Consider the following 17429-nt stretch of genomic DNA (forward strand, 5'->3'; position numbering starts at 1 on the left):
ATTAGAAGATCAGTCTGACCAGCACTTCCCTTCAGGCCCGAGCATAAAGAAAATGGGGGCTTTCATTCTGATACTGTTCTGCCATATTTTTCCCCCATCCCATAGCAGTGGAGGCTCTGAACTAACTCCCCCAAAAAGAGCTTTTTCTGCTGTAATGCAGACCAAATCTCTAATTACAATTTTGGGCTTGAGTAGCAGAAGTCATAATTATGGTACCTCTCATTATGCAAATTAATTGACAGATTCCAGAGAATTAATTACCTCTCGTCCAGAGTTTGATTAGCAAATGAGAGTTTGCGGCTCCTGTTTAGATTTGGCGTTTGGTTTTCCTTTTTCCTCTGGTGGAAAGAGGATTAGAGAGGAGGGGAAACAAAAGGTGATGCAGATTCAACATGCCAGATGAATGGGAAATTGGACGGAATATTTAGACAGAACAACAACAGAGGAACCTTGTTGGAACAGACAGTGCCTGCAGATAACGCCAAATTAAATGCATTACGTAGCGAGAGCATATTTTTTACAAAGCGGGATTACATGCCGATTTTACGCTCGGCAATTGGCACAGGTTGACGTCGTCGCTGATGGGCTAAAAAGGAAAAAATTGAATGTCCCAAAGTGATACTTTTGAGGAAACGGATTAAATATGATTGTAATCTAAGGACTATCGTAATCTAAGGACTATATTACTGAAATCCTTTGGATACAAGAGTTGGCAGTCAGTTTTAAACCAATTGCCAGAGACAGTAGTGATGAGCTTCCTTTCTTCCGTAGTAAAAAACACTCGTACTCTCAAAACGCCATTGTCTCTTTACCGCCATTGAGCTTTTTACATATACAGCCTTGAGATATGAGTGAACCACATATCTTTGATTTGAAAAAGTGGACTTAGCTTAATGCAATACGCCACTGACATGCTAATGGTTTGCAATGATAGTCGCGGTTTTACAGAGAATGGATATTTGAGCACAAATAGCACAGATTATATCCCAGTTCTCACTAAATGACTAATATAGCATCTTACTGAGTCACTTAGAGTAGTAGGTGTATAATCAGAAGGACTATTCTTCATTTGTGTCTGCATGACTGTTTTATAGTGCCTCCTGGTGGTCAAGGTGGGCACACTAGAAGGAGCAGCATAATTAATTGGAATGTAGCATTAAATCATGATGCACAAACTAATTATGTCATTACGTTATGTTTTTTAAAGTACAATATTATTATCAAAAAACAAAAACATTTTTGTTTTTTGGGAGGGGCTGGAATTAGTTAACGGTATTTCCGTTCATTTCAATAGGGAAAGATGATTTGAGACAAGTGGTTTGAGTTACGAGCGTGGCCACGCAACAAATTAAACTCGTATCAAAGGAGACCATTGTACTTGTAAAAATGGAGTTGGTTGTGTAGCTACAGAGTTTTTGCAGGAGATTTTGTTGAGTGTAAATTGTCGTGAAGTGGAAAATGAGGTTAGCATGGGACAGTTTAGTGGGCTTTGTGGAGAAATATGAAATACTGTGCCAACCACTTGGAAAATACATTTTCCCATTTCGACACAACGCCCACAACCACCAAAGCAGGTCTATAAAGAAATGGTATTCACAGTTTGATGAAAACGAAATTGACTGGGGCTACATGGGCTGACCTTAATCCCATCAGAAGGGATGAATGTGCACTGAAAGCCAGGCTATATTTTACGACTCAACCTTTCTAATACGTGGCCCCGCCAACTCCGCTCCTTTGCCGCGAAGCCTCTACTGTATTCAAATAGTCGCATCACCTCCCCACCTTCTTGACATTGTCTAAAGGGCAGCCCATCTCCGTGAAACGAGTGAACCTAATCCGTGCCTCTAATTCTTCATGGAGGAGTAATTTAACAAAAACAAATAAAAGCAGGGAATATGGAAAGTGGTGGGTCATGTGGTCTACCTGAATGCACTCAAATAAAGCAGGTCCAGAAGAAGCGGGAGGTTGAAAACAAAAAATCTAAAGCAACCCTAGACCTTCACAAAGGTTGTCCACAGACACCAACAGCAGTCGTAAAGTGGTAAATTACTAGGGCTACAACGATTCAGTGAAAAACGTATAATTTGATCACAAAAAGGTTGAAGCAAACGCTCTGCATCGCACCATCACTGATCATTTTTTCTAGACAAACTATTGTTACGACACTCCAGAGAGAAATACGCCAACTACACAGACGTCTTCACTGACACCCATGTCACTCACCAGGCCTGGAACCACCATTTTAAAGACATACACACTCAAAGTCCCAAATACTACATTCAAAAGTGAGGATGGCAGCCCAAAATAGATAAAAATAATAAGTAGAGGCAAACTATTTTATTGCGCGCTATTCGTAACGTAACATGTCGGGAAAGTTGTAAGCCGAGGACACCGTGTAACTAAGATTTCCCCTAAATCTGCAAACTCTCCTGTGTAGTGGTGACTCAACAGTTTAATGGTTCTACTAAAAAGGTAGAAGCTGGACATATGAAGAAATTGAGCTAAATTCGATGAACTGCTGCTTCGTTTGTCAAGGTCCGGCTGTTAATAATACAGGCTGCACCGAGAATTAGTATGTGTCGGAAGCAAAACAACCTAATCCATATTGTGCGTCAGCGTCCGGTCTTTGAGTTTGTTTTGTAACAAGCCCGCAGTTGTCACTGGCGAGGCTAATTACCAGGGCAGCTACCCTACAGGCTAGATTTCCACACACCAGGAGCCTAATTTGTCTGACGGCCATTTTCATTCTTCCTTCCTAAGAAGATAACAAGAGCGTACCAGTAGCAATTAAATGCTGCTCAACCTCAGAGCAGATTACGCTGCCGAGTATGACAGCCATGTTTATTTCCCACTGAAGCAGACAACAAATATCATACTGCAAATGTATACAAGACACTTTACACTTTTTTGTCCTCGGAGGCACCAAATTACAGCCAAGGAGGATGTCTTTACATCATGGGTAGTGGATGAGTTCCCACAGCGCTACAGCAGAAATCGAGGAGCAAATTGAAAATCTGTATTGCACAAATAGGCCTCTCATTTACTCTGTCATTTTCAAGGCCAATCACAAATTCAAGTGAAAGACATCCCAAAAGATACAAATTAAGGCTTACAATGTTTAACTGTTGACTATGTGCAGGGATCAGCATTCAGAACGTCTCGTATTATTTGAGTGTGCAATCCCCGGATACATATTTAATTTTCCATGTGGAATGTATCTTTTATGAGCGTATCAGAGCGGTCTTAAGAAATGTGGGTTGCACCAAGCAATGACAAGATTTTGTTTACTATCTTTTTTTTTTAACCGCAGTTGGGGGGTTTCCCCCCGCCCAGAGTTCTCATTTTGCACTCAAGTCCAACTTTCACCTTCACTTGAGGAGTCTGCCGGCAGACAGCTACAAAGCGAAAACAGTCGGCGTTGTGTTTGTCTAACAGACGAGAACTCCACCATCTCTTGGACAATGTTTATCTTACTTCTTGTTCCCTTGGAGACTTAGGTGTGTTCTATCACTTCCTACACACTTTTTACTCTTTAAAAACTTCTCGCACCGCCTACCCAACTCCAGATGCAAGAATCTTAGAATGGATTTGCAGAACATGGTGACCCAATTGTGATATTTTTTTCCCCCTTTTTCCTTCCATGCCCCATAGTGTAGTGATGATGAGTCATGGTCGCAATTAGGATATTCTCAGTTCAGAATCGGGCCTCCACCAGATAGATGCCATTTTGACTACAGTTTCAGTGGACGGATCGGCTCATCCCGTGAATCACAAGAAGGTTTGATTGATAGCAGAAGAATTGCGCACCAAGGTGGGGTTTTTTTGTGGTGATCCAACTATTTTTAGCGGTCCGGTGAATCACTCCCTCAGGTTAGGTGTGGATCAATGCATGGTCAATCCTTTCCTTAAGAGGATGTATCGATTTGGTTACTCTGGCTGGCCAGCGTCTAATCTCTTGAAATGGAGTGTTGCTCGGCCCGTTGGAGTCACTGTACCCCAGCAGTATGATGCTCCATATCAAACCGCGCCTCTGGAAGACCAGAGATTGGAGAGGTTAATTGGATCGTCCAGACATATAATTTTCGCAGCGATTTTGTTGTTGTTGTATAAGACCAAAGAAAATGTTTATTGTTTATATATAGTGATGAAAACTAGAACCTCATATTTCTTCTGTTCCTTGGTCTTTTTACACTAAAGGGTTTCTCAGTAATTTAGTGGTCAAACATGTGCACAAAGCATCTAACCCCAAAATCTTATGACGTCTTTTACTTAAAAGGACCACAGAGTATATGGCCACCCAGTAATTACAAATCACATTTTCTAAGCGAGCCAGCATTCATGATAATTACTGCACGAATAACATTGCACTCCATTCACTTTGACAATGATGGTGAAAAAAATAAATTAGCTAAGCACCACTGCTCGGAATGTGTGAACGGAGCCACGTCGAGCTGGAAATGATTAATATTTGATGAAGACTAAGTGCGCCGAAGAAACCGCAAGGTTCGGTATGTTATTGGGGAGGCTGGGAGAAAAAGGTCAACTTTGTTTGGCATCATTTGTAGGTCAACACACATTAATTCAAAATTTGTTTGTGGTTACATTCAAAACAAAACACTTCACAATTCTCATTACGGCAAATCGTTTATTGTTTTTCAACGATTAGTTGAGCAATCAGTTGTCTTTTTTATATACAGCTGAACAATAAATTCAAATTACATTTTTTAAAATATATTTTCAATTATTTTTGCATTTGCAAACAACTCCGATGCAACACATTCAATATATTGATTTCCCTGGCACAACACAATGGTATACAAAAAAATATATAAGAATGAAGTCAGCTGTTCAATCTTAGTAAAAGCGATTGTAAGCAGGCTAATGAAGACTGGAATATGACGGAGTTTTTAGGAAACAGGCTGACTACGTTTTAGGAAAACCCTTTCCAGCAGCATTACAGCACCACATACGAACGCTTATAGTCCATAATTAGAGGCATAAACATATGAAGCAGCATCATAAGCCATCAAAATGAACATTCTCCATTTGAAGACTCATCACATTTAGCGGTGATCGTTTTTCTAGTGGCTGCGGAAAAATCCTGCTCTGCGCCCAAGTATTGACATTCTCCGCTATCTAACGTCTGCACTTTAGCCTCAAGCATGACATACTTTTTGCATTGCAAACTGAACAAGCCGCTTAATACAGCTATGAATACTGAAAAGGTTATTGCTGCCAGGTAAGCACACATATCCTAAAATGTATATGCCTGGTCTTCCACTTTAAGATTAAGGACATGAAATAACCTCTTGGAGTCTAAACCAGCCGGTCAGACTCGAAGGAAACTTAACTATCAGAGATGTACACTGTTGGGAGAAAAAAAAAAAAAAAGTTGAGTGAACTCAAAATTTTAAGGCAACAAACTTCGATAACATTTTAGTTAATTGAACAAAATATATTAAGTCTTGCCAATGTGAAATTGACTTTCTCGCATTTTCCAACAAAGAAATTAGTTCACAGATCTAATTGCCCCTTGTATTGTCCCTCAACTTAAAGAAATAAGTCAAAACAACTCAGAAAATTTATTCTGAGCAAACCACTTGCTTGTTTTGTTGTGGTAACAAACACTGTTGCCATAAATGTCAATAATTAATATTTTAAAGCACTTCCAAATTAAAATTGACCGTTTTAGCCCCCCGCCCCCCCCAAAAAAAAAGTTTTTTATAGTGTAGTGGGATTTTATTAAGTACTGCATAGTATTTCTAAAAATGTTAAAACTGTCCAAAACTCAAAATCTGGAGATACGTACCTGTACGTGCTTATGCTACAGAGACAAAATGCAGGCAGGTGGTGAAAACCACAGGGAAAGCAAATACAGACTGACACACCCCTTATTCCCAATATGGGAACGCTGCGATGCTCCACTGATGAAAGCACACGTACGAGAATTTACCAAGGATTTTCTCTCTACAGAGACTTGACTGATTATTCTCAAACAGCAGCCCGGCTGCGGCGTTAATCCCCCTGATTCGGATAGATTCCTAGATAGTACTGCCATACAATCCGGAACTTTAATAACACAAAACTTCAGAGCATTGTTCAGCAGTGCAGGCTCTGAGGTATGAATGATTTACCAGGGGTCTGTCATTTTCTGGAATAAGAATCGACGAGGAGAGAAGAGCTGACGTGTACAACATACCCAAGTTTCACTCTGATGTGTTTCCTATCAAAGAACAAAAGTCATTTTTAGTTATTATTTCTTGGAATAATACTCAACAACCTCATTGTATAATTCACGTCAAAAGGAAGCAGCGTTCAAAGCAATATAAAAAGGACCGATAACTTGTTCACTGCCGTGACCGTTTATATTCGTCAACTGGAAAGCAAACTAATATATTCCTCAAGTATGTTTTGGTCTCTGTAACAGTACATGGACATTCACTCCTTAATGAAAAACAGTCATAACATAAGGATTAATTTCACAAAGGCTATTCATTTGACTGGATTACTTTAATCAATAGAGGGACATTGTGTGGTGATGGACCTGCTCCATCGACATACTTTTACTTGGAAGTCCAGATGGTTTATAGTCATTTATATAATAAATGGCAGCCCACTATGAAGCATACGCAATACGGCGCAGCATGTCATCAAATGCACGGCCAACCCTTCCAAGATAAATCTTTCAAACGTAGCCTTACTGAAGCCTCCAATCAAACTATAACTTTGCCATTTTTCCCTCAGCTATGACCCATAGTCTTTTCCATTTTCCTATTTTTTTCCCCACCACACAATGTGTACAACGAAATAGAAGGCAGGCTGACATCGGCTGTCACATTCAGCCCGTGCTATTTTTTTTTTTTTTTTTGCTCCGCTCCGAGATGACCCACCCTTGTCATCTTTCGGCGCATTAGTGTGACAAAATAGAGAGCAGATTGAAGTGGCAGCAGCTGGGCCCGACAGGGAATGACAATGAATGGATTTTTTTTTTTTTTCTTTTTTCTTACAGTCCGGTTACACACTTTCACTCTTGTACAAATTTTGTGATATAGTGCCGCACAACACCAACGTCCGAAAGTTGTTGAAATCGGTTCAACCCGTTGATTTGTGAAGATTTTTAGGTTTTCAAGGAAGTGGAATTGATTGTCGAGAAATGTGCATGATGACACAATAGACTAAACGAGGAGAATTAGAGTTTGCAATCGTAATGTAGTTATGATATGAAAAGATAAGCTTAGCCTCGCTTCTTCTATTTCTTCTACTACTAATGCTGTTTTTTTCTTTGTATTTTACAGAAGTCTGGACACCCTGTGGCAGAGACATTTAATGTCATCACAAACTACCCAAAAAACAAATGTACCGGTACAAAACATTACGCAAAAAAATCAGTCATACAAAGTATTAAAATAAAAACTATATTGACTTTGTCGCCTCGCCAAGACAAGGTATATTTTACTGTGTGATAGATGGGGGGGGGGGGGGTTGCAGGGGAGGGGGGAATTACCACGTACAGTAGGATGGTGTTATGATGCTTTTAAGAAGCACAATGTGAGCATCCTAAGCTGCAATTATTGGCAAAGCATTCGGGTGTGGGAGGTAATAAAACTGTGGCGTGAAGCGCCCATCCCACGCTAGCTTTGTTCCGACAGGTCAGAGATGAAACGGAGGCTGTACGGCAACCGGGAAGAGAGGGGCGAATGCGTAGGCGGCGGTAAAGGGGTAACACGCGGTCACTGATTTCAAATTTGACTCTCAAGCTTGAATTGTAATAAATAAATAAATAAATAGATAAATAAATAAATAAATAAATAAGGGATTGGATCAAGTCAGTTCCGCTTGCGGTAGTTCAAGTTTGATTAAAGAGAAGATGATTAATCGATTGATAGTTTTGGAATGCAAAGGATTTTTGGCGATCCCAATTTAATGTTCCTTTAATGTTCATACTTATGTTGTATTGATTCTTGAAGTAACTGGATTGGCCTAGTTTGCTGTCGGAATGGGCTGCATTAGAATTCTAAATGGTAAGTAGATCAACAGAATTATTAAAAATTAATTGTCCAACCAATCGATTAGTATGTGCATCACAAGTACGATAGCTTCTGATGTGAAGTTTGTTGAGAATCACTGTAGAAAAACAAAACAAACATTATGTCTTAAGATACAATGTAAAAAAAAATGTACATACCAACTTAATCAACAGGATCTTTCTAACAACAAAGCCAAACAAATCATGTGGTTCAACGTGTTGGAATACATTTCTCACAGTTCACTCTTGCTCTCAGTTATTCTATTTTCTTAGAAGTTCCTGGTAATGTCATAACTGGAATAATGGATAACGCAAACAAACGAGATGAGATTTTGTTCCGCCATCAGCGACGGAGCGGAAATTAGAAAGACCTTGTCATGCGAGGTCAAATCAATACACAGACAGATTTGCAGCTTCTTATCCTACGAGAAAAAAGAAAAAAAAAAATCTTATGCGGATTAACTGCTCCTTCAACCATTTTTCATTTTCAGAAAAGAAGGTATTAATCTGACAGCCAAGTGAAGCCCAACAAACACTGTACACTTCAAAGCAGCGAGAACCGCTTTTTGGAAATGGGTCCGGTTCAAACATTTCTTTTTAATTCTTACTTCTAGCGGACGACAAAGACCCGGCTGATGTTTTAAACAATTCTCGTAAGCCCCGAAAATGTGCCGTTGCTTCGTAATGCTTCGAGCAAAACATTTACAGTTTGATACGCTACTTAAGTCTGATTTGGAAGGGCAAGGGTAGCAGGTAAAGCGTTATTATTCTTCAAAAACACATACACACTTAAAGGCACGTCTTTGTAGTTGTCATTGAAACAGAAGATAATTAAAGCAGATTGAGAACGCATTTCACATTTTGTTCCACGCAGTCTTTCACCTCCCACGCAGTGCAAAGTGTGCTTGGGCGGCACTGCGATTGCTGTAAAAAAAGGCTACTAATAGTAGATAATTAGAAGAAACGCACAACCGCTACTTATGCAAGACATGGGCAAAACTGACAGCAACAACGGTGCCCACACACCTCGCTCCTAATGGCTGCTCGGACGGACATACCGACCAGAATCAACATTAAAAGGGCCCTGACCCGGCAAAAGGCCCCTTGGTTGTTTGTCCATTAAAGTTTTTTCAGTGGCAGGGAGTGCAGGCACTTTACTTTTTGCTACCTTTGCCGGAGAAAGTGCTTACTTTATCTTTACCTCCTGTGGGATTGCATTCCCAGGACGCTTATTGAATCGCGAGTGCCGAAGGTCTACAAAACAGTGCGCTTTTGCCAGTGTTGCGCAGTATAAACAAGGTAAGAAAACGCAACAATGTTGTGCAATAAACACGTGAGCTGCTCCAGCCGAATTTCGACCACAAAGTAAGAGGTGAGAGTAAAAAAAAAAAAAAAAATAAAAAATCTCTCATCTCAGAACCCAACACAGGGCGCTTGAGGGCACTGGATGACTACAATCCCCCCACCCCGCCAGAGGCTGGATGCCCACACCTCAGGCACTTTTTCTGAACTGCGTTGGATCTGTGCAGTTTGTTTCCCAGACCTGGAAAAGAATGAAGACTACTTTTTCAACCAATTGCTGACTCTTCTATGGATTTTAACACTTCACTAGTGACACAGACTACAGCTAGGCTATGAATGTATACGTGTCAGGGATAGTGATGGTCTACACAGGGGGCCTTAGGCCTCAAGTCTGTTCACGTTGCAAACCTTCCACCCTGACTACAACTCAGAAGCAGGCTGCCTACAAAACTGATTTGACAACTTTGAGACTGAGGGAAGTGTCTGGGCTTAGGATGGTACGAATTGACTGAATAGCGAATAAGGGGATCCCGGACAACCTGTTGAGCATCCTGGGTCTTGTGTGACCACAAATTTTCTTGCTATTAAAGGCGTTGCGATGCTGCCGTTGGCATCTAAAGCGCTTTCCTGATAACCTATTGAGAGTTGTTGAATGACTTCTGATTTTTTTTAAATTTTTTTTTGTGAGAGTGCTAAAGTCGACATGACCATTCGGTTCAACTGTTACTATATCGTCACAAAATATGGCAAAATGACCAAGCTGGATGCAAACTGCTGCCATGTACTTCTACCACAAATCAGAGTACATCTGAGATGCGGTCAGATCATGTTTCGAGCTACTGCTACATTTGTGCAATTTCTAACTACATTATCCAATAAAACTTCCTTGATGAAAATAAGCAATCCATTTTCAAAGAAATTGTTTTTTGGTATTTCAATTTAGATGTTGTATTGAGTGGATTTCAGGCTGCCTCAAGCAGACTGTGTTGACTTTGCTGCATTTAAATCTTTGGCTGACTATTATTCTCAATTAAATCTAACAAGTCAGTGGTCAAAAGTTTGTAGACTATTACTAAACCTGTCGCTGTGCCACAGTCTTACAATCTACCATTTCTGCTCAAGAGAAGTTTAGACTTCACATCAGCAACATCCAATTGGAAACGGCAAAAATAAAAATGTTGAGTGGCAGCTGTCACCCACTAGTGAAGAAACCCTTAAGAAGAGAGTCACAATAGCTGGGACAAAAAGAGAGAAGAGAAGAAGTGAGCATAGTAGGAGGCGGGGGGGGGGCATGCTCCATTTATATTGGAGACAGTCAAGAGCCTGAAGGGTCTCATCAGCAGCAAATTTCCTGCGACGTATTACGAGCTGGAGTGTAGTTTAAAATGAAAGTGGGAAGACGCAAGATCACTCGAGCCTACTGTGGGGCGATAGCGAACGGTATTGTACTCTGTAAAGACATTAATTTCCTCCCCGATAACGACAGCCATAACGGCAGATGCTTTGTTTATGTGGTGGACAGAAAAAATGATGGCCATTGAATCCTTATTCGTTCATTGTCCAGCTCATAATTGTATCTGTGAATATTGGGAACAAGGGCCCAATTAGAGCGTCTGATGCCACCGAGTCTCTCACCGCATATTAAGATGACGGAGTCCTCCAACTCGCCACTTGTCTTTACTCAGATGATTGCAAAAAAAAAAAATCTTCAGGTTTCACTTGTCAACAATGTCTCGATACATTTCCCAGACCAACCAGTTTGACAGTGAAGACAGGGAGTTTGGGGGTAAGGTCAGCACTTGAAAGATGAAACTCCTCCAACAAGGGAAGACTTTGTGTCTATAGCTTCCTCTCAACGACAGAACACAAAGCCGTGTGTCCGCTTCATCCCAACTGAAGTTGTTTGTTTGGGATTTTTGGCCTAAGGCTACTCTGTGATGACGCATGTTTTCTTCAACTTGTGCTTCACCTTGCAATGCCATCACATGACAAATAAACATCCATCTGACTTAAAATAGTTGAGGTTTCTTGTGAATCCCACTTGAGTTCTCAGTTGTACTTCCTGGTTTAGGTTTGTCAAAGCAATTTTAACTAAATACGTGAATTTATGTATTCGTGTCACACGCGTCTCTCAATTAGTTTTGACTCCTTTCCTATGGTCTCAAATGCAACAACGTCAAACTGTTCACTGTAATTAGACGCCCACGGCAAGTAGGCTGTTTTCCGAGCGACAGATTGGCGTCCACGCCCACCAACCTCCCCCTCAAACGGCCACCTCTAGAGATTCGGAAGCGGAAGGTGCGTACTTGACATCCCATCAGCAGACGGCTCACTGACAAGTAGGCCGTAAAGGCTTTTTTCTCGCTTTGATTACACTAAGTGCACAGAGGCCAGATGCGACCCGATCCAGTCATCTGTTGGCTTGCCAACAACGGTCGCCGTCGACGGGAGAAGGGGAAGAGGAAGGGAGGGCGGTGGGGCGGGAGTGAGTCGGGTCACTTGGGGTTCCTTCCCCCCTGAGGAATGAAGGCATTGTTCTTCATTACACTTGAAGGGATTGTTGAGGGATATAGACAGCGAGCAAGTCCATTCCCGCACCTGTTTTTCATCAGCGGGACTCCTACTGGTTGAGCTGAAAGCCGAATGACACTTTGTACCCAGTGTGCCACTTTGTGACTGCGAGACAAGACAATTTGCATGTCAATTTTGTGCAAAGGCGGAAAAATATCTAGCTTTCACAAACTGGTATGTCAATATGTCACATAAGTCCGAGTTTGAAGAAGATTATTATTTTTTTAGGTGTTCCGTGACAAGTCAATTTACTTCAACGGATGATTAATCAACATTTATATTGATTATTGTGCTTATTCCTATTACTATTACTGATATCACATCAAGTCCCAGGACGTCTCTTGGAATCTATTCTTCCGACGAATAATTGTCTTTACAGAGAACTCAACTAGGGCTGTAATAATTATTCAAATAACTCAATTCGATTACATGAAAAGGTTGAATCAGAATCTCTGCCTCGAAACTGCGCAGAAATCACTCTTTCAGAGACTAATTTTTCTGCCGTCTCACAGAGCACCCTGCGTAGAAATTAGTTCGCGCAATGGCAGCAAACCAGGAGGAAAGAGTCCATAAAGGTAGATAATGTCCAAAGTTTGGGATCATTTCACACTTAACAAGGAAGATAAAGTGTGTGTTGTGTACCACAACAGAATGTATACAATCACCAACAAAATGTAACATATCTAAGCCAATCACCGCTAGTTAGAATCTATTATAAATCTCCACAAGTGACACAGTCTTTATTGAACAAATGGTTAAAAAAAAAACAACAACAACAACGCAAAAAAACGTACAAAGCACATACACAAGATGACAATGTCACTCAACCTGCTGGCTAACAGCAACAAGGCAACACTACACTCTCATTCTCTGACACCCATGTCACTCACCCGGTCAGGCACCAGTTTTTAAAGCCATTCATGCTCATTCAAGTCATATGTCAACCTACACTACTTTAGACAGCAAAGGAGTTGAGACAGACTCAACAGCAACTCTGGCAGTTGCAGCCAAGTAGTACTCTCAGTTTTGCTTTAAATGCTTCAAGACGACTGATCAACTGAACACAACCCACCAAATTCTTGACAATCAATTAATCGACTATGCCTATCCCTATGAAAGACTAGCACGAGTTGACAAACTTTGAACTTCCACTTGTCACTTCCCACAAGACCCCAAAATTAAAATCTCGCAAGACTTCTCTAATGAGTGGTTTTAGCTGCTGAAGTCATCCTTCAGCTCAAGACTCAGCCATCCATATAACTACATCAGATATTACTCCCACTGGGCATTTTGCACAGCTCTTTAAATTTTAAACAGCCAAATATTTAATTAATCAGTGCTTTCATCTCGAGTTGAGGGATGTTGTTGTTTATATATATATATATATATATATATATATATATATATATATATATATATATATTCACCCTGATATGACCCCATAAGGTATCGCAAACAAGCATCACACTTAGATTGGATTAATTGATTAGATTAATTGCATAGAAGAGTATATGACAACAAAATTACATTTTCTGTGCATCATTTTCATGATGCTACTGAGATAATATAATAAAGTGCAATGCATATGGCAGAAGTAACTTATGTACTGCAACGATCACCTACACAACGTATCGATATTAGCTAATTTAGCACACAGACTGGCTATTCTGAGCTAAAAACAGAAAACAACACTCTTTTGCTGACACAAACGTCACTCACCAAGTCACGCCCCACCTTTGAAAGCCACACACATTAAAAGTTATAGTTACAGTGTAGAACGTGAGAATGGCGACCCCGAGTGGATGAAAATAATAGGTGACCCGCGTGCAAATTTGTATTGGTATTGTTGTTTAACATTGCAAAATAAATGACGATAAATCAGAATAATAATCAATTCGAATATATATATATATATATATATATATATATATATATATATATATATATATTCAATAGCTGCAGCCCTACTGAGTAAATTAAAGGGTACATGAAGGAGAATGCGGAAAATAAGTTATTGTAAAGAGGAGTGATGACATCATCCTACAAACACACGTCAAATGCGTAGTGCATGCCAACAACAAACATGAGTTTTGCAAAACACACAACCTCAATATAATGTTGTAAATTTCTGTCATGGCCATACAGTTTTAAAAATTTGGATCAGGCCCAAACCCCCTGAATTTGAAGACCGATACATTATTCATCAAGATATTAAGTAGAATGTGGCCTTCCCTCCTACAATGTTAACAAGTCAGAAGGATGAAAATTCTGGATCTGCACCAAATTGTAATGGGTTCTTCTTGGCCCATGCCCCACCCTTACACAAAGTTTAGGCTTCTTGGCAGAGGTAAGTAAAGATACCAGTGATTGAATCACAGCCAGTGGATGTTATCTCCTGACCAAGTTTATGTTGGCTCAGGTGCCCAAATTTAATTTAAGCTTAATAATTCTTCAATGTGTATTTGAGAAAAGAATAAAAAGAGAGAAAGAAAAACATCCTGCAATGCTCAACAACACAAAGCAAGTCAGCACTGGCCAGGGTAAATAATTAATACGCTTTGTGCAAATGCCGCCCGTGCTTTGTCTCAGCCATTGCAATGAAGCTAGAGTCAGAAGTTGCTGCTTCCAAAAACAACACACACTTGTTTGGTTTTGTGCTCACTCGGCATAAACGCCATGACCGGTCCACAGCGCTTTCATGGATAAAAGCGACACCCTGGATTAAGCCTCCCGTATAATCCACAACGCGACAGACATCTGCCAGCCTCCAACATTAAGAGGCACCAACTCAGCATAAAAATGGTTTATCCAAAGAGTGATGTCAAGTTTATAGAGGCCCATACTACATTTTTGAAAAAAAAAAATATCAGAAAATAAGTAAATGTTGGAATTACATTTTCTCTATGAATTGCATGATGGGCCCATATGGCCCATGTGCCGCAGGTTGCCCAACTCCGGCCTAAACCATGAAACAATTACCTTGAAGAAATAGTTCCAACAAAGTCAATTTACCAGTTGCATCATGATTGTGTAACTGATGTGAATGCGTTGCCGGTGTGATGGTGATGGGTAGTGGTGGTGGTGGGGTGAGGGTGCGTCGACTGCTGTTATTCCATCACATCTCCATGGCAATGCGTGAGATGGATAAACCTGAACCCAAGCAGTGCAAGGATACCAAAAAACAACAAAAAACAAGCAGCAACACACTGCAGTCAACAATATACTGTACATACAAAGTTCACCCCAAACCATCCCGTTGCATTGCATATCCAACTCACTAGCATGGCTGTAGAAAGGAACACTACGCCCCCCGTAGTCTGCTGCATACCTTGAAGCTGACCCTCCTGAGCCCCGTTAACAATCCACGCACATCCACATTAACCCCTTCCCCGTGGGGCACACAAGCACATTTCACACACCTTAAAGACATGAATCCCTATTTCAACACATCGTTGCCAATTCGGCGTATGCGCACAACACCAAAGGACGACAGTTCCCTCTGAATTTTAACTTCGAAAACGCAGTATACCAACTGTGGAAGCAGGGAGATGCAATAAGCTTCATGGTGTTGCGCGAGTTGTAAAACACGAAAAAAATACAACAAAATAGATGGAGTACGCAACACTTTGGACGTTATTTGGACTCGAAAGCTTTACATCAGCGTTTCAATAGAGGCTTCTGCATTAAGGAAGCGCTTGAACGCACCGGTGTTTGTTTTATTGCCGTGATTTACAACAGAGTCAAGTGGACCGCAACTCCCAATACGTGAGCATGTGTGTGTGTGTGTGGTTTTTTTTTGGGGTTTTTTTTTTTTTACGACAGAATGCGACACACCAAGAGTTCCCAGTTGCGTGGCGGGCGAGCTGTCCAAAGTGATGCGAAAAATCTCCATTTAACACTAGTATGTCCAACTTTACGAACAGTAAAGCGAGCATTACATCCACCGGCTTGGTCACGAGCTTCGCAAAAAAGGCGAAAAGAAAAAGATGATTAATATGCTTGAAAATCCACACGCATGAAGATGGGGGGAAAGTGCATAGTCCACAAAAGGCAGCCCGGAAAAGGAAGACAACCTACCTTGGAGAAGAGCTGCCTGAAAGCTGAATAAAAAGAGGATAGTCGCGAGAGAGCCGCAGCCTGCGTTCGCCATGTTGGACACCTGCTTCAGTTATGGTGGCGACAAGCGAGCGGCTTCACCTACTGTGGAGCCCCCCACCACTTCCCACCTCACTCACTCACTCACTCACTCACTCACTCACTCACTGCTTTCCCCGCCTTCCCGTCGCAATAAGATGCAGGCAGAGGCAAATCGCTTCTTTGGTACCCCTCACTCGTCATGACGGGGAGAAATGCGAGTTTCTTTTCAACTTATGGCCATTTTGGGGGTGATTCTCTCCCGCACACACACGGACCAGGGCCGGTGGTAGATGGCCAAGGAGCAAACTGCAATCTAGCCCCCCTTGACCTGACGGGCTGTTTTTGTCCCAATTTTGCCCCTCCCCAAATAAGGACATCAAATGCCAAATGACTATCTTGTGTTTTATAAGATTATCCTTATGTTAGGGATGTTCAATATGATTTTTTTCCCCCAAACCGATACCAGTATGAGTATTCACTCAAGTACCGATACCATCATAAGTACATTTTCAATCAACACAATGACGGATAATTCTGAACAAAGACCAAATGCATAGTAAAACCAGTAGACATTCAAAAGTTTGCCAATTTTCACATCCCTATAAGACAGTTTTATCGTACTGATCACTGTAGCTTTAGCTCTCAAAATATTTGTACAGCGGTCGTTGATCTATAGTCCACGGCACCAGACACTTAAAAGCGCTCAAAGGTCTTTCTGCATCATTGCACATGCAAAGTTGTATCACAATTAATGTGCTACTAGTCACTTTAAATGGTGCAGTATTATCTGCATCATCTGCACAACCAAAAAAGTACCCTTATATTAGAAAAAAAACTCTATACTTAAGTGAATGTATTTGTTCCGATGATAGGGTACGAAATCATTCGCGGCCGATAACTTAAATATTAAACATCTCCAATGTTCACGACCCAAATCCTTGTGGGTGCGGAAGTCGACTACTCTCAATGAGTGTAATGGATGCCATTTTGCGCTGCAAGTGTACGTTAGTAAAATCTCATACCTCAGCTGGCTGCTGAGTTGGCCGCCAAGGATTTTAAGCTCTGAGGTCAGCACACTCATCTGCCAGCTGGCGCTGTGGTGGCAGCACAGGTTCGAAACCCAAGTAAGTGTGACTTGGACGACGCAGGATCACCACCATTACACACTGTAGTTGTCAGAGCTAAACTATCAATGAAAATTTATTATCATATACTTGTGCCCGCCCACTTAACATAAAATACTGCTACGGTTTGTGATTAGTGGAACAGACACAAAATCAAGGAGCAAATTCAGAGAGTTGTACTAAGTAATTCAGGAACGAGACAAGTTGCAAACAGCTCAAAATTAAGCACTAGAGGAACAGTCCAGCGTCTTCTTGGCAAGCATGTAGCG

The 17429-nt window shown here is 41.0% G+C and overlaps 1 protein-coding gene across 7 annotated transcripts in view; it reads right to left on the reverse strand.

Annotated features, from left to right (window-relative positions):
• cadm1a (cell adhesion molecule 1a) overlaps nucleotides 1-17429 on the reverse strand; it is a 244019-nt gene that overhangs the window by 218259 nt on the left and 8331 nt on the right. For 2 of the 7 annotated variants that reach the window (XM_086013344.1, XM_086013343.1), the window contains exon 1: nucleotides 15977-16252. The exons of 1 other annotated variant lie outside the window; for it this stretch is intronic. In XM_086013344.1, coding sequence (XP_085869470.1) covers nucleotides 15977-16049 — 73 coding nt within the window. In that variant the 5' untranslated portion in view covers nucleotides 16050-16252. Of the gene's footprint in view, nucleotides 1-15976; nucleotides 16254-17429 lie in introns of those variants that run through there. 4 more of the 7 variants (XM_086013341.1, XM_086013346.1, XM_086013345.1 and 1 more) reach the window with 4 other exon arrangements.

The sequence above is a fragment of the Filicampus tigris genome, chromosome 17 (assembly GCF_054856515.1).
Source record: "Filicampus tigris isolate MCC_2025a chromosome 17, RoL_Ftig_1.0, whole genome shotgun sequence".
Classification (NCBI taxonomy): domain Eukaryota; kingdom Metazoa; phylum Chordata; class Actinopteri; order Syngnathiformes; family Syngnathidae; genus Filicampus; species Filicampus tigris.